This window comes from Sciurus vulgaris (assembly GCF_902686455.1).
Source record: "Sciurus vulgaris genome assembly, chromosome: 1".
NCBI lineage: Eukaryota > Metazoa > Chordata > Mammalia > Rodentia > Sciuridae > Sciurus > Sciurus vulgaris.
Window position 1 is genome coordinate 153306379 of NC_136461.1, and position 23655 is coordinate 153330033.

Here is a 23655-nt window from a genome sequence, read left to right on the forward strand (position 1 = left end):
AAGCAGCCAAGTTAAAAGAATACAAGTTGTATTACATGTAATTCATATTGATTAACCTAATAAAGTAAACTAAGGTACTAGTAGCTTCCAACATGTCCACAAATATGAATGTTCTATTTCTGACACCCTATGAACCATCCATTATTTCCCTGTGAAATAGTTCAAAAAACTATAGAACCATCATCAGTACCCCTTCTCAGGGAAGGGATAATTTTAAATAGAACTTCTGATGACTGCTTAATACATTTATGAAGTCACTACTGAAGGTGCACGGTATCCCCCACCCCTTCTAAAATCTACATGTGTGAAAATAGTATTAACAAGTACTCTTTTGAAATTAGTAATTAAAAGATTACATTGTATAATTATTAGAATTTTTAGTAACGCTATTTGTGTGTTTAGTGATAATTACTACTATGAAATAACCCAAAGTTAACTTACAGTCTTATACTGACTTATTTGACTGAGAAGTAAAACTATAGCATAAATATATTTTTGCTCTGAAGGCCTAGTGAAAATGCAAGTCTTATCATGAAACTTGTATCAGTAAAATTGATAGCACTGAAAATAGTTTTTCATCCTCCCTCCTTTTTCTTTGAAGATTGAAAACGCCAACCTAAAGTGTAAGTTCTTGAGCATAGGCAAGCTCAGAGCCTCAGCTGTCATTTTAACGCCTCGCTATTTGTATAAACTATTTCAACTCTTCTGCAAATGCACTCTTCTTTAATCTTGGATTGTTGTTCTCTTGATACAACATCTCAGAACTCCCTCCATTCCATTTTCATTGTCAGGAAATCTGCATCAAAGGGAAAGCTTTAAAAGAAATGGTGGGCTATCATTAGTTCATATGCATACGAGTTCAGCCTGGGAAGATGCTGTGTGTAGGATCAGCCTTAAGATGTGACTGATAGATCTTATTTGTCTGATAGAGCTGGCCAGGGAAATAGAGCTACAGCTGGTTACTTCATTAGGTCCTCTCATTGATTGAACCCTGCTGAAGTGATGCAGCAGGCTCCTCAGATAACTGCTGGTAATAGAACAAAATGAATTCTTATCACAGAGATTGGAAAGGCCATTAACCCTGGCCTCCAATGCTTTTCAGAGGTCACAGACAGGAAGCCAAGCGGTGACTGGGAAAACTGTTTTCTGTCTAACTACAGGTCACGTTAGAAGGGTGTGTGTGACTTTTTTACCCTTCAGCTTCTGTACGGATGAAACCGTTATTCTGGCAGATGTTAATAATCAGCTGTAAATAAATATTGGAACCAGAAGAAGAAAAATGAGAAAGCACAGGAATTTATTTCAATAAATATTTAATAAAAGAACAATTGTTACTGGGATATTTATGGCCAGTTCTGCTGTAGTTTTAAAACTAATGCTTTTTTTTTTTTTCATATAAATTGGAAAGAAAAATACATAGAGGTACTTTAAAGCAAGATTTAATATGAGCTTATATAAAAGTGTTTCCTTCCTTCTTTTTTGTCCTTTAGAGATGGTAATTATAATTGCTTATGGCCACCTTGCTTCCTGTCCTTGCTAGGAAACCACCACCAGGCCATCTCTGAATGAGCATCATGCTCTGCTCGCCTTTCACCTGGTTGAAGGGAGCATAGATCTACAGAACAGTCCTATAATTTACATTTAATGCAACCTTTCAATTGACCAAGCGCCCACAACCTAAGCCCTCATCTCACAGCTGAGGACTTTCCCACATTTGTCAGTTCTCTGCCACTGGAATCAGCCAAAAGGACTCATCCATTTAAGCCCAGAGCAGCACATGGCAGTTTTTCTGCTTCCATGAGGAGAAGTCTTTAGAGAAGTCACTGGTATTTTAGCACATCAACCTGAGAAAGAAAACTTTTATAGATTAGGAAATCCTAGTGAAGGATGCATCTCATAGAAAGAAATGGAATGATTTCTTTTTGCAACGAATGTGCACTATTTGCCAGTGTATGTGTGTGTGCACAAAAGATGTACCAAAGACTATTTTTAACAATAAGTTGGTGGCTTCTATACTTATGACTCTGATTTAATTTCAGTGTCTGTGGTTGTGTGGTATTCTCGGTTGGAGCCAATCTTTCACTAGAAGTTAGTTTATTTAAATGTAATTGGGTCCTGTGGATGGAAAAAAAAAAAAAAAAAAAACTACCGATTTTATGTCTTTGGAGACCCACCCAGACATTTGGTTTGGCTTTCCATACATAAATAATAACAAGAAGGTGTATGCTGTCATTGCCTGCTTGAAACACCGGAAGTGGTTTGGCAGAGAAGAAACCAAAACAGATTATTATGGATAAACATAGAATCAGATGCTGCTTACATATTAGGTTATGTATGTGTATATGTGCACAGCTATGCAGATTGCATTTTGGTGTCCTTATAGATTATGAGAATGAAGGAAACCCAAATTAACGTTAAGAATGCACATATCACAAGTATTTTAAAGTACAGAGAGGCTTAATTTTATGAGCTTTTTTTTTAGCATGAGTTTATATTCAGTTGAGCCCAGTATCAAGAGAATCGTGCTTAAAATTGCATTAAGTAAACAATGTCTAGGGCCTCAAATTCTAAATTAAAAATTAATTTCTGTTGTATGTTTGTAGGCCGCTTTTTGGTATACAACTTTTCAATTTATTTGCTGCATGAGTTAATAAATGTTTTTAAAATCTAATTAAGTAAGTGCTTTTGCTTATCTCATTTATCAAGAATTTCAGATTCTGTTGCAGATGTTTCAGGGAATGACACAGAGGCCTGGAATTTCAGCTTGTGATACCTGGAGTGAAGCTCATGAAACTTTTAGACTTGTAATTAGTTGAGTTGTGCACTCTGAACCTCAGTGGTAGAACTCCGAGTTCAGTACACATTGTCTAATAAAGAACAGGCATTCTTTTTCTTTGTTGGATTTCGGTCCAAGAATACTTGATAAACACTTTCATAGTTCTTAATACAGTGAGTATAATTAAGTTTTATTAAGTCAAATTGAAGAAACAGAATAAGCTTTGGAGAGAGGATAGTGATATTTTTCTTTTCATCTATAATATTTTAAGCATTTATCTCCTTCTATTAACACAATGAGTTAAAGAAAGAAAAGAGTTATGCTTTTCAGTTCCATAAGTATTGTAAGGGGAAAAATGAGTCAGTGAAACACAGTGAATGTGTTTTTCTGCCTGACCTATTGTATAACTCCGAACTGAGAGCAAAATGTGTTGTGTGGTGTGTGTGTGTGTGTGTGTGTGTGTGTGTATGTGTAAATGTATTTGATAGCAGTCAGCTAGAATACTTTCCCAAGAACAAATTAGACTTTGTTGGTATATTTACATACAATAAATATTATTACAAATTTTAAGACAATTGTGGTAGTTATAAAGCAACAATTATGTGTTTTCATAATATTTCAGTTTCAGTTTTCAAATTGTTCCATGACTTTTCTCGCTGTATTTAAAGCTACCAGTATTATGTACAGATAAAAGAAAAAAATTCTAAAAATTAGTTTTTTGGAGAAGTTTTTGAAATTAATACTGTAAGTACTCAATTTTTTCAAATTATTAGATATTTTCCAAAGGCACCTTTTTATCCATGGAAGTCTCATAACATTTTGTTGTTGTTGTTTTGATTAAGAATATTTGCAAGAAAAGAACACTACAAAAGTTGGTGAGCCAAAAATATCATCATCTTTCAGTATATTTATATTTCTTAGGTATTTCAGTGATAAAACTTGTGGTTGAATTGAAGAATTAAAAGGAATATCTGGAAAGCAATTTTATTTACAAACCAAGTTGAAAGATAAAATCGCTCCTTCCTAAATATGGTTTTCAAATAAAAAATTTCCCCACTTTTTGTAGAATACATATTAAATTTTTTGAAGCTATTTTGCATACTGGCATTGGTAGGCCTCTTGAAAGTGTTATTTGTCTAATACTCAAATTCTCAACTTATCCCTAAAACTAGTGACAATACAGACACATTGGATGCTCTTCTGGTAATGTTCTAGGTGACGTTGGTTGATGGCTGTTATTCCTTATTTAATAAACTGGGCTGTGCATAAGGATTTAATTAAGTGTTTGGAGAAGCCATTAGCACGTCTAGGCTCCTGAGTAACGTTTCTTGGCAATATGTAAGCAAATAATTCCAAAACATTTGATTATTTCACTTTTTAAAAATCAACTTCTTTCTTTTTTTTTACTTTATATTGTAGAAAACATACACTCTTTTTTTTTTTTTTTCTTTCTTTCTTTCGAAGAAAGTCCGTTTAGTTTTTAATCTTAATGACCCACTAACTTGCCTTCATGGAGACATGTCCATGTGATTTGATAATAACCATGATGCTATTCTTCCCTAGCATTGTCCTTAATAATTATAAAAAAACAAAAAAGAAACTCAAAAATTGTGACTGTAACAAATTAGACAACTTAATCCTTGGTTTTCTGGTAAATAAAAAATTAGATTAATGTGATAGAAGGGAATATATATTACTTTCCTTAGAGTTATATAACATCCCCAGAAGAGTTTACTTAGGCTATTTGTGCACAGCTTATTAATCAGGGATCTAAGGACCTAGGAATTCCATGACCCCCTTTGATTGCCTGCAGAATTATCCATATGTGCATTGTTATAGGAAGGAGGTCTGTAGCTTACCCTAGATTATTAATATTCCTTAACAAGAAATGCTGTTCTCTTAGAATGCTGAAAGAAAACTAGTCACATACAGTTTGAAATATACTTAAGAATTACATTTTGAAGGTACTGTTTTCTTTGTTGCTACTGTGCTTACTGCCTTCCCTGAAACCCCACTCCATGAACCTTACCATGCCCTTGTCGGGGAACTGTGCCTCTCTGGCACCCTGGCTGCATAGACAAACTTCCTTTCCCCCACTACAAGCTGCTAATTCAAGAACTTCCAGGGACATTGTATTCTTGAAGAAAGCATTTGGAAACTGGGATTTTCCTAAATCGAATTGACAGAAGTGGTTCCAGAATCACCTTTGTGCTACTTCTCCTCGAGGCTTCAGCTTTAAGCTCTCAGTCAAAACAAATCCATTTCAATGATTTAGAAAAACAGGTAACAGAAGGACAAGGTTGAGTGGAGATAGGAAATGTCATCTCCAGTTCCTTTAAGAAGAAAGAAATGGGAAAAAGCATGGAGTTAAGCATTAAGTAGAGTAGTAGGTAATATGAGTAAATGAGAATATCATAAGATGTACTTCTTAACAACTGAGTGAGGAAAGGTATTTTGGAGTGTGGTTAACATGTGGAGGAGTTACTCAGAAGACTAAGATAATGAAATGAACATATTTTGGAAAGTGTTAAGGATTATACAAATATAAAGGACCAAAAGCTAAAAATGTGAAAGGGGATATGTGAAACTAAATATAAATTTACTGTCCTGGTCTGTTTGGTTTGCTATACAAAATGCCATAAACTGGGTAGTTTATCAACAGCTGAAATTTATCCCTCACAGTTCTGTAAACTGGGAAGTCCAAGAGCAAGCAAGGCCCTGGCAGCTCCAGGGTCTGGTGAGGGCCATTTCTTCAAATGTGCTTTCTTACTGAGTCCTTGCATAGTGGAAGGAACTAACTACCTTTCTTTTTTCAAGGGGCACTGAGTCCCCACCATCTCACCTCGGGCCTGGTATTTCAGTATGTGACTTTGGGAGGACATAAACATTTAGATCACAGTGCTTGCAGTTAACATATCAGAGCTAAGGTGAATTGTTGTCCTATCATAAGAGCTCTTGTTCTCAGCCCCATAGCAAGAATTTATAAGTTGACAAAAATAATTTGCAGATGTTCAGGTAATGGGAAAGCCAAAAGGGTCCTAAACTAATCTAGGCCCACCCCCTCTTTCACATCTGAGCATACAGCGGCTCCCAGCAGTTTCATGAATCAGGTTTAACACAGTTCGCCGTATAGCATGAGCTTGGAATTCCCAGTTCAGTGTCCTGCTACTTTTATCACATTCTGCTATTTATTTGGGTTGAGTGGAAGGTTTTAAAAGATGACCATTATCCTTGTTTTACCATTTGTCTATAAAATGTTTCTCTTAACCACTTTAAAAAAAAAAAAAAAAGTCGTGATACAAAAAGAAGAAATACTGCATTAATAATTCCTTCTTTCACCAAGTTAATTGTTCTGTGTTTCTTTTGGCTCCCTATCACCAGCATATCACTTCCCCTGGTAGTGGCAGTTGATTGTTTTGTCTCCTCCTTCAGATGCAAGCTTTCTGGAAGGCACAGGAAGGCTGTCTACTTTTAGTATCTCCCAGTCAAATAGGGCCGATTGTTGCTTAGTGGGCATTTAGAATTAATCTAAATGTCTTTTATGCTCTGAATTAAAATTATGTGTCTATCATTATTTCTAGTCCCTAAAACACTCTGTTACTATTACACATTTCCAATGAGATATAAACAAACAGTTTGAGAGATGGCAAATAAAGGGTTTAGGCAAATCAAGGTAGATTAGGAAACAGTAAAAACAGGTTCAGCTGAAGTTAAATGAAACGGCAGGGAGCCAAATGTTGCTTCAGAGATAAACCATTGTGGATCTCTAGAGATTTAATAGGCAAATGCTTTCATTTTAAAGGTTATAAAATAATTTTTAACAACAATCTCCTTGCTTACAAGAAAGAAAGTCCTTTAAAGGAAAAAAAAAAAAGAGAGAGAGAAATTGAGAAAGTATTATTCAGGTTGTGCATAGTGTTTTGTTTTGTTTTTTTTATAAGTCTGCTTCAAAGCAGTCCTTTCACACTTAGTCTTCTTCCCATTTATAGAAATGATATTGACCCTTTGAAGATATTTTCTTGTCCAAACCATCATCGTTCATAAAATTAAAAGTCAAGTTGACAGTTTATTTCAGCCCTCAGCCAGATCTTCCTTGACCATGGTTCTCAAGGGAAGTATGGGGAGGTGATTTTATTGCCATTTTGCAATAATTGTGTACTCTTTTTTCATCCTCTTGAGCTTTTGTTTCAAGCAAGAATGTGTTTGGACTTCAAAGAATTAAAAGCATAGAACAACACATTCACAAAACGGTCACAAGAAGGGACTAGGGAAAAGAAAATGGTGCATGGTGACTCATTTCTATGATGTTTAAACATTGTATGTGAGGAAAAAAAGGAGAAAGGATTTCTAACAAAGCTGGCCTATAACCTTAAAAAATGTGCCTCCTCCTTTAAACTATTACAATAGGATTTTAGACTCTTACCTTTGGGGAAAAATAACATAAAATATTTGCATCTAATGGTAAAGGTAACAAGTAGGTGAGCAATGAATTGGAATCAGAATCAAGATGAAGTGGAGAAAAAGATGCTACTTCAAATATTATCTGGAAATCCTCCCTTCTCTGCTGCCATAATTGATTGTAGAAACTTGAGAGGAATCCACTGAGCAGCCATTCTGTGTGTAGCATATAGTTTGGGCTTGTAAGACGGAAGTGTGAGTCTCCTACCCTCAAGAACTTTATATGCCGACTGGAAGACAGAATCAATGTATTTTTCACAATAAACCCAGTAAATTATGACATTTTGACTGACAGCACATTCAGTACTGTTTAGGGGAGTGTTGGAACTGGGGTTTTATATGGTTAGTGAAGAAGATATAACGATGTAAAGATGAATAGGATAGGAAAATGAAATAAACCTTTATTTGTTACAGTTTATGTGTGTGTGTGTGTGAGTGTGTGTTTACTTGTTTACTTATTTATTTATTTTGGCATGATCCTTACAGCTGAGGGAGGGAATGACATGATTCAGACTTAGAGATAAAAAAAAATTGATAAGAATATTTAAAAAGCAAGACACTAAGAACCTAATAATGACCAGTTACAAAAATAGCAAAAACTAGTAACTTCCTCCTAAGAAAGATAGTTTAGGCTCTAGAAAACTTTGAAAGGTAAGCAAAGAAGTTCAAATTTGATGAGGCATAAAATAAGAAGAGGCCAAAGCTCTTGAAGGTAAGAATGGCATCCCTAAATAGGTGTTCAGGAAGGTTGATCTGGTTGGCCATATGTAAGAGGGATAACGGGAGGATCTTGAGGCAGGTAGCTCATTCATGATCAGTCAATATACAGAACTGAGACTAGCACAGAAGCACCTGTTGGCAAATGAGAAAGTACATGAAAAATAAACCCACAGAGCAAACTTACCAACTAAAGCTGGGCGATAAAGGAGGAGTCAAGGACTCCACTGCATTTCCATGGGGAAGGGTATCTGATAACTGAACACATAACATTTTGCCAAAACCAAATGAATTGTACTTCTGAACCTCTTTCCAGAACCCTGTCTTGTGTCATTCACTCTTTACTCTCTCTCCTCTGTCCTTTCTCCTCTCCCAGTTCTCCTCCCCAATTTTTCTCATAATCCTGATACTCTTCTTTGCAGGTGATTTTCAATGCCATTGTCTTTAGTATAATTAATTTCTACCCCCCTTGTTTTAAAGAAATCCACACCCAACTCCATTCTATGACACCAGTCACTACCTCACTCTCTTCTGCATTAATTTTTTCCCTCAACCCTACATCATTCCCATTATAATACTGGCATTGGGTATATTCCTTACTTATAAAACCCTCTCATGATGCTAAATCTACTTCCAGATACTGCTCCAATTTTTATCCTGTTTTTTAAAAATTGCACAACTCCTCAGTTAATTGTCTCTACTTGACTTCTTCATTTCCTTCATCTTATTTCCCTCTTATTTGCAAGTTTGGATGGTGTTTGCTGTCCCCTCCATGAAAGATATTCTGCTCAAAAACTGTAACTACTTGTGCTTTGGCAAATTATTAATCAATTCCCATCCACATTCAGCTAGACCAACCAGCAGCCTTTGGCAAGTCAACCTCTCCCTTTATAAAATGCCTCATTCATTAGACTTTGTACACGCCATTCGCTCTTGTTTTTGTTTTTGGTATTTTTTCACACCTTAGTCTTGCTCTGTCTTCTTCTCTGGTCCTTCCTTATATAGGAAAGAAGAGTCAGAGTGTTCTACTCCAGAATAGTCAATAAAGAGTGTGCAGTTCCTATAGGACATTAAAAAAAATATATAAGAGGAAAGAAGAAAGGAAGGAAGGAAACATAAGCAAAGATAAAAGAATGTTGGTGTGCTTTAGTATGATTTTTACCATGTGCTCGCAATTCCACATATTGTCAATTAAAACAAAAAAAAAAAAACCAAAAAAAAAAACCAAAAAACAGTTCTCCACTCTAGGACAGATTGTTCTTAATGGTCAGTTCTGGCATGTCTTGTATATCCCAGGCTGTCTTGGGTTCTCATTCTCTCGGAGACTTTTTTTCATCTAACCCCAAGGACTTAAACTACCACTTACATGTTGACCTCTCCTCTCCTCCTCTCTTCTCCTCTCTCTCTCTCTCTCTCTCTCTCTCTCTCTCTCTCTCTCTCTCTCTCTTTCTCTGTCCCTTTCTCCCTCCATGTGCACACACACACCCTCTAACCCTTGCCTATTTGATGAATTTACTTGCATGTATAAGTAGAACATCTAAGAGTATTCAAAACCATTGATTCCAAGTCCTCTCTTTCTTTCTAATTTGTTTTACCTACATTTTTCCTCATCCTAATACATGGCATATTCATTTTTCTTATTTGGGGAACTAAAAACATTGGAATCATCCCTGATTCTTCTCTCTCTGTCACTTTCCTCATTGAATCCATTGTCAAGTCCTATCTACTCCTTTGAAATATAAACCAGTTTCTCTACTCCCTCATTGGCGGACAACCTTATCATCTCACACGGTGTCACCAGTGGCATTATTTTGCTTCTGTCTATAATTTTACACTGTGTCTTCAGCTTCTGGAAAGTTCTTTTCCTTTGGCCACTGCTTAGCCATTCACCTCGGGATCCTGTGCCCACTCTGTTCTTTGTCAGTATCTTCTTTATCCTTCGGTGTCTTTCATTGTCTCTTACTTATTAATTTTTGTTCCTTGGGGATCATCCTCGGCCCTCATCTTCTGTACTCTGTTTGTTCTTTTACCCACAAATCATTAGTTAATACTGCTTCCAAATATCTTCAACTCAGACTTCTCTTCCAAGATCTGGTTCCATCAACTTATATATTTAATAAACATCTCTTTCCAAATTCATGTCCAAAACTGAGCTCATCTTTCCTCTCACTCCAATCTTAGAGTTAACATTCCTTTCCTCTCCAATGGAAGAGGAAAGGAATCTATCTCCATGATTTTTTTTCTAGGTGGTAATAAATTGAAGTATAGTAGATGCTTTAGTGATCTGTGTGTGTGTGTGTGTGTGTGTGTGTGTGTGTGTGTGTGTGTAGCGCGTGCGTGCGTGCTTTAATGACAAAATTCCTCTCCCTGTATTCTAGCCTCTGCCCAGTACCCCAAAGATGACAGTATAAGTATTGCACTCCTGCTTACAGCTCACATTTTGTCAAGATCCAGGGACCATTGCCAACACTTGCATTCACACAAGGGAGAAAATAAATTGGCTATTTTTCAGAAACAATTTTTTTTCTACTGCTAATACAGTCCAAAGAAAGCAATGTGCCAAATCTCATCAATCTGCTTCCTCATTAATGAATGATTCAGTGATTTATTAAGTATTGTTTTGAAAATCCATGGTAGGTTCCAATAGTACTTTTTTCACTCTTGGCTCCAACCAGGTCTTTCTGATCTTCCTTTTCTGGAGCTATGTACACTTTCACTACCTTTTCCTTTCCAGATGTGTTTCACTTATGTTTGTGTCCATCATTACCTAGGTCAATGCCATAAGTGTAATATACCTATATAAATTTGACATTTTTTTTCCCATGTGGTGAGATGCAGAAAATTTCAAACCATGAAAAGTCAAAAAGATTATTTACATAAAATTTATAAAGCTTTTTCACATATTATGCTAATGGAAAATTTATTTCAAAAATTTTAGTGTTGATAAAATAATTGATCTAGTCCTCTAAAGATTTTCCTTTATGGTTTATATATAAATCACACAAAAAATAAGTCTGTATATGAAAACAGTAATTTCCCCATATATGTATAACTGTAGAGAATATTGTATTATAAGTAGTAGTGACACACTCCATGTCAGTATATTTAAGCTTAAAATGTTTAGAAAATACTGTACAAAGATAGCATTTGTTTCTTTTGCATGATCACTTAGAGATGGTGAAAACAACCTAGATTCCATCTGGCGACTAGGTATGGTGGCAAGAGAGGCGATACTGTTATCCCTGTTTAATAGATGTAACAACTGGCTTGAACACATTAACAGGTCAGGTTAGGTTTCCAAAGATGCAGGCCAGGGCTCTTAGTGAATTCCTTACTTCATACATTTCCCATTTAACATTGCCATTGTGAAAGCTCTAAAATTTTACCTTCGGTTCATTATGAATTGATTTAGAAAAAAATAAGCATTTTTTGCTTTAGTAGTGTATTTACCACTAAAGATGACCACGTAGGGAATAATATAGAAAATTTTCCAAATCCAATATGTGCGTGTGGAGGGAGCTTTTTAGAGGTTTTTAAGATGGCCACTTTTGCCAAACTGCCTATAAATTCTAATATTGCTTGTAGCTTCTCATCTAGTTTTTACCTTCTTGGAAGGTAGATGATGGTGGGTTGGAGTAAGGGAAGAGGTCTCTCTTGCAAGAGAAGACCTAGGGCTTCCTTAGGTACCACTACCTTCAAATTTCATCTTCTGTCACTGTTTTACACATGGCCAGCTTTTACACATGGCCAAACCAGTATCGCTGAAGTCTTTGCAACTGGTACACATACCACTTTCATTGCAGCATGTATAAAATTTCCTTAAGGATTTAAAAAAACTTTCATATTATGTTGCTTACCATATCAGTGTTTTTAGTCTTGTTAACATTTGCCCTTTACAAAACATCCACACAAATAGTAGTCATCTTTTACAGGCTTAAAACACTAACTTAACTGGTGGACAAAGACTAAATTGTGGTAGCCTTTTCTTGGAATAAATTTGTGATCAGCATAATGAATCAAAACCAGAGAATTGTGTATAAGCATAATTACTACTTTTTTGGTATTACACATTTAATATTCATTGACTTTACTGTTCATTATCACCCTGAAATCTTGGCATTTTTTGTTTCTATTTTCATATATAGGATCCTGAATTTCAGAGAGGTTAAGTAACTTGTTTGATATTAAAGACCTAGAAAATGATTGAGCTATGATTTGAAGTCAAATGTATTTTGTTTTTAAATCCATGGTTTTTCACTTACAACAAATACATCCATAGGAGCAGTCAGTATCCCCGTGATTAAATACTTCTTTAAACAACTTAGCTTCTGAGGGCCAGCTTGCTGTGGCAGAACTAGGCAATTTTATGCCACTGATGTCTTTATTTTTATTTTTGCATTCTCAGACTTTTCATACAATAACCATTATTTCAACACAGAGGTTACTTTCTCCAGTTCTTCACAGCAAGTGTGGATGATGGCTTCATAAATAATGGTTCCAGGTATCTCACTGAGTATAAATGAGGATGACATAGTGTAAATGAGAATGAAATGAAATCTTGGGAATTATGAAATTACAGATTACAGAAAACATATTTAAAAAGATGTAAAATGGATTCAACTCTTCACCTGTCATCATTTCAGAACAGCACAGAGTTAGAGGGAGGCACCTACCATTACAGAAGTTTGGGGGAAGAAGTTATGAAGTCTTCCAGGAACCCAATAAAATGATTGAACCAAAGAAAGGCAACTTTCCTGGGGTCAATGACATATTTGAATGAGTCTTTAAAGGAGTGAAAAGCAGTGATAAAGAAGCACTCCTGAATAATCATTTTTTTTTCTGTTAAAAAAATAATTTCTGAAGACTTTTGACCAAGTGTGGCTATTTAGAAAATTTGGTAATTGTGGAATAGAAAGTAGAGGCTTTAATGTATTAAAAAGTAGTGTGAGACAATGTAGATAGAACCCTGAGAACATTATGCTAAGTGAAATAAGCCATTTGTAAAAAGAAACTTGTAAAAAGAAACATGGCATAATTCCATGTACACAAAGTACTTGCAGTAGTCAAATTGGTAGAATGGAAGGGTGGAACGGTGATTGTCAGGGCGTGAGGGTAGGAGGAATTGCAGTAAAGAATCGGAGGGTATAAAGTTTCAGCTAAGCCATCTAAATAAGTTGTAGAAACCTACTAAGCCATTATGCCTGCAGTCAATACTACTGCACTGTTTGTGTAAAATTTGAAAGGGTAGATCTCATATCAGGTGTTCTTACCACAGAAAAAAAGAGAGAGAGAGAGACAGAGAGACAGAGAAGGAAGGAAGGAAGGAAGGAAGGAAGGAAGGAAGGAAGGAAGGAAGGAAGGAAGGAAGGAAGGAAGGAAGGAAGGAAGGAAGGAAGGAAGGAAGGAAGGAAGGAAGGAAGGAAGGAAGGAAGGAAGGAAGGAAGGAAGGAAGGAAGGAAGGAGGGAGAAAGGCAAAAGAAAAAAGTAAACAGAAAAAACAAAAAAAGGAAAAAAGACAGGTGTGAGACAGGAAGAAAAGTGTTAAAGTAACTGGCCAGGGCTCAGCATGAACAAAGGTCCTTACTAGGTAGAACAGGGGTGAGTTTGGAGAGGAGAGGTATTTCCTATGTTGATGAGCAACCTAGAAAACATTTAAGTTGAGGAATGAAAATTGTTCTGGACAATATAAAGATTATGATGAATTCCAGAAGGACTTAAATCTAAGAAACCAGAGAGATGGGAACACAATATTATGCTCAAATTATGATCATGGAAGTTCGATCTTTTAATTTCAAAGTAATCAAATGAAACAATCTTATGTGGAAAAATGTATTAGGAATTAGCAAATTTAAGAAATACTATGTTTCAGTAAGAGCTCTGTAAAATACAAGACATTAAGAAGATGTAGGAGTAATTTATCGAAACTAATTGATATCGAGAACTTATTAAATTTCTTTGAGGCCCCATTACACTGAGGTCACAGATGATTCAAGAAATAGAAAAAAGTGATCACACATTCCAGGCCTATGAAGCCCCAGGAGATGCTGCTCCTTTACTATATAAAAATAACTTCTGCGTAAAACCAGACAGGGCAGGGCAAAGTAGCTTTACTTTTCCAGAAAATAAAAAATTACAAATCCAGCCCCATTCAGATAATTGACACTGGAGCATCCAATGCACTTCAATCTATTACTGCCTAGAAGAAATAATTTAAGAGAAAGCACTGCAGGTCAACAAAGATGATGTTGCTTGGTTACTCAAAACCATTTGGTAGCATGCTGAGTTGCTCAGCTTTTTAGAAGAGCACTCTTTGTATACGCACAGGGAAAGGATGGAGAAGACCACTTGAAACCATTTTTCATTGTAAACTTGCTTTATCTGAATGCTGACTTCACTTCTGCAATGCCTAAGCAAGTTCAGAGGTCTTTATTAAAGTGTAAAGCTACCAAGATAATAATAAATGCTGAATTCAAGAATTCTTCTAAATATTAATCTTGTTATGATGAGGTTGCTCTGAAGGAGTTTGAGCTGTTTTTTAGGAGGAAAAAATATTCAGTTATCTGGCTTCCTGACCAAGGACTCCTTGGGGGCTGCCTGGAGGCAGCACTATCCTGGGGGGAAGTTCAGAGCTTTAGAATCAGACTGACTCATCCAAACCCTCCCTCTGCTGCTCTCTGCCTTTGGAAAAAGTTACTTAAACTGTCTGAGCTTTGATGCCTCATCTCTTCCATAAAAGCAATGATGTTTCTGTTATAGATTACTGTGAGGATCGAGTAAGGAAATTCATGTTACATGCCTAGCACCTAACAGGTTTCCAACAAATGGTAACTTATTATTTGGAAATTAGAGAGCTGCAAATATCTTTTCTTGTATTCACAGTCTTTAAAATATCCTTTTACAATGAGTCACATAGCTCTGTAGAGTTGGGAGAGGCTCCAAAAATGAAGGAGGGGGAGAGGGGTGGTGGCTAGATGGGTTGTGGAGTGAAAGTTGTTTGAAACGTACAGACTCGGTTTTAGAATTTAGTCTTATTCTCCAGTTTAAAAAGAAATTTAGAATTGGACTTATCACAATGGATACAGTAAGATGGATTTCAAAATGTGAGTGATGACAACAGAAAATGTTTTTCTTTCTCTTTATTATGTTAGACCATTTGGCTTAATATTTATTCTGTTTGTTGGCTTATGTTTCCTTTAATGTGCTACACATTTTGTAAGAATAGTGTATACTTTATTGCTTAATGCTTTAGTAAACCAGGAGGAGGGGGTGAGATGTGGAGGATTTGAAGGCAAACACAGTAGTTCTCCCTTATCTGCAGGACTATGTTCCAGAGACCTCCAGTGTAGGTATGAAACTACAAATAGTGCTGAATCCTGTATATACTGTTGTTTCCCACTTATGCATACCTACAATAAAGTTTAATTTATACATCAGGTACAGTAGGAGATGAATTATTTAATTTAGCTCATAGTAAGCTTAGCATACAATTTTTAAAATAACTTTTACCTGTTCACTTAAAGGAAGCACTTTATGTCTTCTCTTTGGCATATCCAAACTGCCAGCATCCCTACTCTGCCCTTTGGGGCCATTTTTAAGTAAAATAAGACTTTCATGACCACAAGCACTGCAATAACTTGACAGTCAATCTGATACCCCAGAAGTGACTAATGTTCAGGTAGCATATACAGTGTGGATACAGTAGACAGAGGGCTGATTCATACAGTGGGTGGGACAGTGTAGGATGACTTGAGAGTTCATCATGCAACTCAGAACTGTACAAGGTTTATAACACATGCATTACTTATTTCTGGAATTTTCTATTTAACATTTTCAGAGTGTGGTGACTGCAGAAAAGACAAAATGCAGATTATAGAAGACTACTTGTACTATCAGTACCATACCTAACAACCTGAACATGCACTCATTACTTTTAAAATTTCAATTGTGACTGAGCTTTACTTTTCCAGTTTTGTTGATAAGAATATACAAAGCACATGGCTGTTACTGTCATCAAGGGCAGGTTAGATTTATTCCCAAATCTGTTTATTTATCTAGACTTATTTTTTTTTAATTCTAGCTCTTTCCCTGACCGTAAGATTTGTATTGATTATGGTTCTTTTAAATTTTTATTCCAGTTAGTAGGAAGAAAAGATTTGACAGAATTTGATGATTAAGTGCCTGAAAGTTATCAGTTTACTTTCCAGAATAAATATCACTCATTAAAGGAAAGGGAAAGGTGAAAAGGAGCAGTGAGGCAGATGTGGCAGGGTACGGCGATGAGAGAGAGTTGTAAGAACTTTCATCGCATGAGGTAAAGTCTAGGAATGCTGCACGTCTAGGCATTGAGCTCCATCTTTGCCCCCTGTGGGTTAGTCCCAGAGAATAATCATGAGCAAAGTTTTAGCCAAATGAGGAAAATGAACACAAGAAATAATTACAGAATCAAGAGGAAAGCTACTTTTAGGATTTTAAAACTGTGGTTTAGTATATCATTGTGGTTAAGACAAATACCCCTGAAATTCAAGAGTGTGACCTCAAATCATAGCTGCATCACTTGCTTGGGGTATCATAATGCATATAAAGAGCATCAATGAGAACCTGGCACAGAGCAGATACTCTGTACAGTGTTGATGGTGATTGTGATGATCAATATCCCATTCCATAAAAGGGCTGCTGATTACTACTGCATTGTGTTAATAAAAATAGAGTAATTTGGTACCATTTTCAAATGTGTGATCATCACCAAATTGACAGGGTAGAATAGAATACTGGATAATCTAAGTCAATGGTATTATTTTAAAATAATATTAAACAAGAAAGGTCAAGTCTAGAGAACACAAATTAGTAATCTAATTAAATCACCAGCAAAAGAGACAGATCCTGTTAACATCAGTCAGTTTTGTTATTACAGAGCAATTATTAGTGTGAAATATTGCAAGATACTATGTATCATTATTAGCTTTTAAACATTTCATTTTACACAGGCAGAAAAGTATAGATTAATCAGTTTGTTTGATAAGTTAAAAGCTCCTTAATTAAAATATTTATATCATTTGTAAAAAGGGAGCAACATTGTTGAGGCTCTAAAATGAATTCTTGGGCACATGAAATGCATTCCTTTATGAAATTATTTGCACAAGTAGCTCTCATTGGAGTAGTCTCCAAGTGCCGCAGGACCTAATTTTAATACTAAATAGCAGTTTCTTATTTTGACATTTAGTACATTTCTTTAAATCACTATCAAATGAAATGATTTTTAACATGACACCAAGCTATTATTCGGTTTATTTTCTATTCAAGGAATGTGAACATAGTATGAAATATCAGATTTCTTCATAGGATCAGCAAAAAGTTTCTTCTCTGCCCTCCCGCCTTTACTTCTGTCCTCCCGTCCCCTCCCCTTCTCCTCTTCTCACCTCACCTCGCCTTGCCTCTCTTCTTTTCTTCTTCTCACTTCATTTCTAGCCTTTGCTGAGCCTAGGAAAACCTTCATGGGCTCCCAAGTATCAGGGTATTACAATTGGATACATTTAAAATTTCTCAGCTTTTTTAGACCAGAGAAACAAGAATTTCATTTCAGGCTCTATCAATTTCTAATTTCATGACCTGGAATAATTTATCAACCTCTTTAAGGCCAAGATTCCTGTTTTGTAAAGTAAGGATTAATAATTGCTTCATGAGTTTATTTTGAGGATCACATAATTGTTTCTTACAAATAGCTTATCACAGTACTTGTCAGAATACAAGCTCAATAATATTTTATTCTTTGTCATTTTTTACTTTTAATAAATCTTAAAGGAGCAGCAGTCATTTGGTCATATTCAGTTAGCACCACTGTATCTGTTCTGGACAAGCCCATATGATAGCACTGAAGTAGGAATGGAGGCGAAAGGATTCTTGGATAAACTATATTTATTTTTTTGCTGGTAAAGATCAGAAGAAATGGTTTCATTCATACACACACGCACACACACACACACACGCACACACACATTAATGTATGTAACAGGAATTATTATGTGTTTGGCATAATTGATGGTGCTTTGAATTTAGAGTCCCAGGGCTTTGGGAAGCTTTTATAAGTTCTTATTTTGAGGCTTATCTGTTTCAGGATATAGAATGTAGGTATTTTGAATAAAAGTGTCCTAGTGACTTTGATATGCTTTCCTCTGTCCTTATTTGAGACTCCGGAAAGATGAAAAACTGCTCTTAAAGAACTCACAATTTGGGGGGGGGGGGGGGTTATACATGGATCCTATAAAAACTTATGAAAATGTATCAGTATAAGTGCTGAAACATGCATGTAAGGTAATTGGTTGGGGAGCACTTACTTTGATTTTGAGGGAAAAAAGAAGGTAGAAGAAAACAGGCATTTAAATTCAAAGGGACAACAGTGATCAAGGCTTAAAGTCATGCTTATTTGCCAAGAGGAAGAAGGTGGCTTCTTGAGTGGCAGGTTGGGTGTACATCAAGCCTGCCAACTATCTGGAAGTTACTCCTGGATTTATAATCAGGACTAAGGATAAATTCTTCCTTTCAAGATTAATTTAAGATTTATTTATAAGAAAACATTATTTGGTGTGTGCATTTAGGCAGAGCACTGTTTATTATGATTGTATTGTTTTTAAATAGATTACCACCAAAGGCCAAAGGTTTTGTACACAGCAGGAAAAACAATTAGTAAATGCAGTAATTGTGCCTTGTTGTGCACTTCTATTTTCAAGGTTAATTATTTGTTTAATTAAAGCCTTTAGAATCAACCAGATATGCTATTGCCTAAAAATATTAGACAAACGTGATTCTCTTTGGCAGTATGAGAATTGTGTAACAACTTTTTTTAACATCTTGATAATTTATGGCCTTTTATGACTTTGAAGATTATATTACAGTGTGCTTTTATTTTAAAATTATTCTCTTATTTTTCTCTTGAAATTATTGACTATTTTTATACTTAAATGTTCATTTTATAAGTGTGAGAAGGTAGGCTTAGAGAACTAAGTAAACTTATCATAATGAGAGTTCCCATATGAGAAAATACAGGAGTTGGGATTTGTACTCAAGATTCTATATTCTTAAGGTAACTCTTGAGATGTTGGCAAGGTATTAGATTAGAAAGATTGGGAAATCGAGGCAGGTGGGATGTTGTAGAGGCTATTGAAGTTGTCAGAAAAGAAGAGGATAGAAAACATAGAGACACATGACAAGAAGCATTGTAAAATGGAATCTACTTCATGAGATTACGCTTCAGTGTGGAGAAAGAGTGAAAATTAGAAGCAATTTCTGAAGTATAGCTATTAAAAAAAATAAATTTTCCCACAACAGGGGACAAAAAGGACGACTACAGTTAGGTGAAATTAATGATCTGTGTTTGGGTTGAGTTTGGCAAATCAGGATGTCATTGGCACTTCCACTATGGAGCTCAAATACAAGATCAGAATAAAGATGGGGATGTGGTGATGACTTGGGCTGATTCTTTGGGTTCCCCCCAAATGACTGATGTTTGCTTTGTCTCTCATATCAGCTTCCATATAATGGATTTCCCTTTCCTTTTGGGCATCTTGTCAGATAAGTAAACGAATACTCATAATCTGTATAAAATACTATCATCATTAAATACATAATCCTTTAAGGTAGTCTTGGTCAAACAGCCAACAGGTGAAAATCAGAATGAAGTTTTCTGTTCCTATGTTTTATCAATATAGTTGTACTTGTTCAGTGCTGCTGCTAACTGAGAGTTGAATCTAAACTTACCACTCCCTGGACAAGGATGTGTGCTAATAACCCATAGGAACTTCACCTGGTAACTTACCAGTTCTGTTAGCCAAATATGGGGTTCTTGTGGTATTGACTGTGATACAAGAGCTGCGTATGGCGTACTAATTACCTTCCCCTCTAATGTCTTCTGCAGAAACTGCCTCTTTGGGAGCCAGGACCTGTGAGGATGATCTTACAGAGCAGCAATTGAGAGCAACCTCAGGTAATTGTTTCTATTCCTCTCAAAATCTTGCCCTGCTCAAAACAAGTTACATTTGTTACTCTCATAATTTTTATAATAAATGTTCCCAGGAACTGCTATAATTGTATATGATCAGATTCCTTACACAAATAAGTGAAAAACGAAATCAAATACATCCAGTATTTGGAAGCATATATAAAATGACTTTAATTCTTAGAAGAGTTTTAGATTCACAGTGAAATTAAGAGAAAGGTACAGATTTTGTATATCTCCTCTGCCCTACCATGCATAGCCTCCCTCATTATCACCAGCCCATATCTGAGTGGTACATTTCTTATAGTTGATGAACCTGTATGGACATAATTAACGCCCAAGACCATAGTTTACATTAAGGTTCATTCTAGGTATTGTACATTTTATGAGTTTGAACAAAGGTCTTGTGGCATGTGTCCGTCATTCAAATAACATGTTGAATAGTTTCACTGCGCTAAAAATCCTGTGTGCAAATTATTCATTATTTCCTTCCTACCTATCCCCTTGTCCCACCCTGTAGTAACCCCTGATCCTCAACTGTGTCCATCATTTTGACTTTTCCAGAGTGTAATATGTGTGGAATTATACTGTATGTATTCTTTTCAGATTAGTTTTTTCACTTAGTAATGTGCATTTAAGTTTTTTCCATGTCTTTTCATGACTTGATAGCTTATTTCTTTTTATCACTGAATAATGTTCCATCGTATGGATGTTTGGGTTTATTTATCCATTCACTTAAGGCTATCTTGATTGCTTCTGTGTTTTGGCGGTTGTAAATAAAGCTATTATATATATGAGTGCAGGTTTTTGTGGGGGTATAAATTTTCAGTTCCTTTGGGTGAATTTCAAGGAGCACAATTTCTGGATCATCTGCTCAGAGTAGTATTGTAAGAAACTATCAAACTATTCCAAAGTGGTTTTAAAATGTTGCATTTCCACCAGCAGAGAATGAGAGCTCCTGTCAATGGTATTTAACGTTGTGTTGTGATTCTGCCCTTTCTAATAGGTGTACAGTGGTATTTTATTGTTTTTATTTGCCTTTCCTTAATGATGTGTGCTCTGGAGCATCTTTTCACATATTCATTCACCATCTGCATATCTTTTTTGGTGAAGTTTACCTTAAGGATTTTACCCACTTTTTAATTGAGTTGTTTTGTTACTATTGATTTTTAATATTCTGTATTCTGATAAAAGTCTGAGTTTTAATTTTTATATTTTGATAAAATGTTCTTTATCAGATGTGTATTTTTGTAAATATATTTTTAAAAGCTACGACTTGTCTTATAAACACCCAGACAGTGTCTTTTGTAATGAAAAAAATTAATGAAGTCAAGTTTACCAATTCTTTCTTTCATGGGTCATACGTTTGGAGTGTTATCCAAAAAGTTGTCATCAAACCTAAAGTCATCTAGATTTTCTTCCATGTTATCTGCTAGGAATTTTAAAGTTTTGTGTTTTTCATTTAGGTCTACTATTCATCTTGAATTAATTCCTCTGAAGGATATAATATCTACATCTAGATTCATTTTTTGTATGTGTCTATCTGTAGCTTCTTAAAGAATAAGAATTTCTTATATCTATGTTTTTAAGCTGTGAAATTTCACCTAAATTATCTTTTTATATAAAAAAACTTTCAATAATCCAGAGATTATTTTCAATAATTAATGGAGTCATTGGAATTTTGTAGCCATGTCAACACATTAATGAGTCTCTGTGCTTTGCATGGTACATGTATATGTTAAAAATGGCAGTTGCACTTCCTTAGCTGCATTACGTTCAGGTAATTTAAGAGGAAATTCACCCATGTTGATATAACACACCTCATTTATTTCTGCTATGTAAATATGACCTCAGTTGCCAGATTTATACAATTGAAATAATAATGTGCTGTATTATTACAAAAAGTCCTTTGCATCCATCATGGTATATTGAAATACTTTTTAGAAAGGTTTTGCAAGTGAAAACATCCCTTTAATATATGGTCAGGAATCCCTCTTTAAAAATTCTAGCTTCCAGGTGAAGCTTATCTGTACATGTCTCATGAATATTTTTTAAAATGCTGTATGTTATTTCCTCCTAGAAAACTAAATAGCACATTTAAGATACAACAGAATAAGCTCAGTCTCCCTCCCCCGCACCTCAAATCCATAAAGGTTTTATTAATGACTTTTTGCACAATATGGCAAAAAGCAAGACTTATGATAAAAATGTCAAGCTAAAAAGAGACGAGACATTTCTTTATTGCTTTCCAAACAAAGACATTGAAATTGGCATCTTCACCTCAATCTCTGAGAAACTTTAGATTTAGATCTTCCTATGCCTTCTGAATATTTTCATCTACATGTTCTACTGAAAAGTCAAATACAAAATTCCAAATTGAACTCTTCTCTGCAAAATCATTTCTACTTTTCTCCATCTCAGTTTATGACATCAGGCCATTGATATACTGACCCAAATAATAAAACTAGCAATTGTCAGTTTTACTTAAAATATTTGTGAGTTCCTTCTTTGTGCCTGGGACTTTTGGGCCCACATTATGAATAAGGTAGACTAGGGTCCCTAATATTAGGTGACATTTCTAGATAAATAAACAATGAATTTTTAGACTGCAATAATTCTTTTAAAGGATGTGAAAGAGGTGATAGACTAGAGCAGAGATTCTTAAGGTGTGGTCCCCTCACGGACAGCATCAGCACAACCTAGGAACCTGTCACAGAACATGTTCTTGGGTGCACCCAAGACCTAAATCAGAAACATTGGGAGTGAGATCTAACAGTGTGGTTTCACAAGCCCTGCAGGTGATAGTGAATTCTGGACAAGTTTGAGGACCCCTCTCCTGTGTGACAGGTGATGTGACTTTACTAGCAATGATCAGACAGGTTTTTTGAGGAAGTGACAGATGAACTGAGTTGAGTCCTGATTAAGGAGCAGGGCCAATTATGCAAGGATTCTGGGAAGACATATTCATACAGAGGTGGGAAGAAGTTGGTTACACTCCAGGAGGAAAAGGAAGGCTAGCATGGAGGAAGATGGGAGAATGGAGAATAGCAGCATCTAGCATGATAAGAAAGTAGGCAAGGGCCTAACCATCCCATCCATAGTGAGGAGTTGATGTGTTATTGTAAGTGAAATAGCAAATGATTCCAGGGCTTAAGCAGAAGAGCGACTTGATTTTCCTTAGCGTTGCAGAATAAGTTATGTGAAAGAGTTAGTCTTACTTATTTGTGAGACCTTTACAGTGATACAGATAAGTTTCTAACAATACTGGCAAGAAAAATGTCAAATAGATGAATGCAGTATGAACTAACTGATGTCAAACAATGTACCACACAATGGTTTGTGGAAATTATCTTTAAATTTTTTATTTGCCCTAATAGGTAAACATTTTCTGAAAATAGTGATTCATTTTTCTTTGTGTAAGAAGCAAGTTGAACAGTGCCTGAAAGAGAATGAGCAGGCAATATATATTAGTTAGAATGCTAAATTAAATTTAGGATGCAAAATTGGAGGAAGAAAGGGAAGTCTTTGGAAGTAGAAGTACTTCCAGAGACTTGTTGATGAATAGAAATGCATGTGAATGGGAAAGAGAAGAGTCCAGGATAGCTTGTGGTGGATGATGGCACCATTAACTGAAAAGATGAAGTTGGGAGAAAAATGGTATGAGGTGTGTTAAATGGAAGAACATATTAAGTTTGCTATACCTGTTAGATACCGA

At 35.5% G+C, this 23655-nt stretch overlaps 1 protein-coding gene across 4 annotated transcripts in view; it reads left to right on the forward strand.

Annotated features, from left to right (window-relative positions):
- The window catches only part of ZFHX4 (zinc finger homeobox 4), a 176042-nt gene that overhangs the window by 122418 nt on the left and 29969 nt on the right, over positions 1-23655 (forward strand). For all 4 annotated transcript variants that reach the window (XM_079152835.1, XM_079152838.1, XM_079152837.1 and 1 more), the window contains exon 5: positions 19860-19928. In XM_079152835.1, the coding sequence (XP_079008961.1) occupies positions 19860-19928 (69 nt within the window). The remainder of the gene's footprint in view (positions 1-19859; positions 19929-23655) is intronic.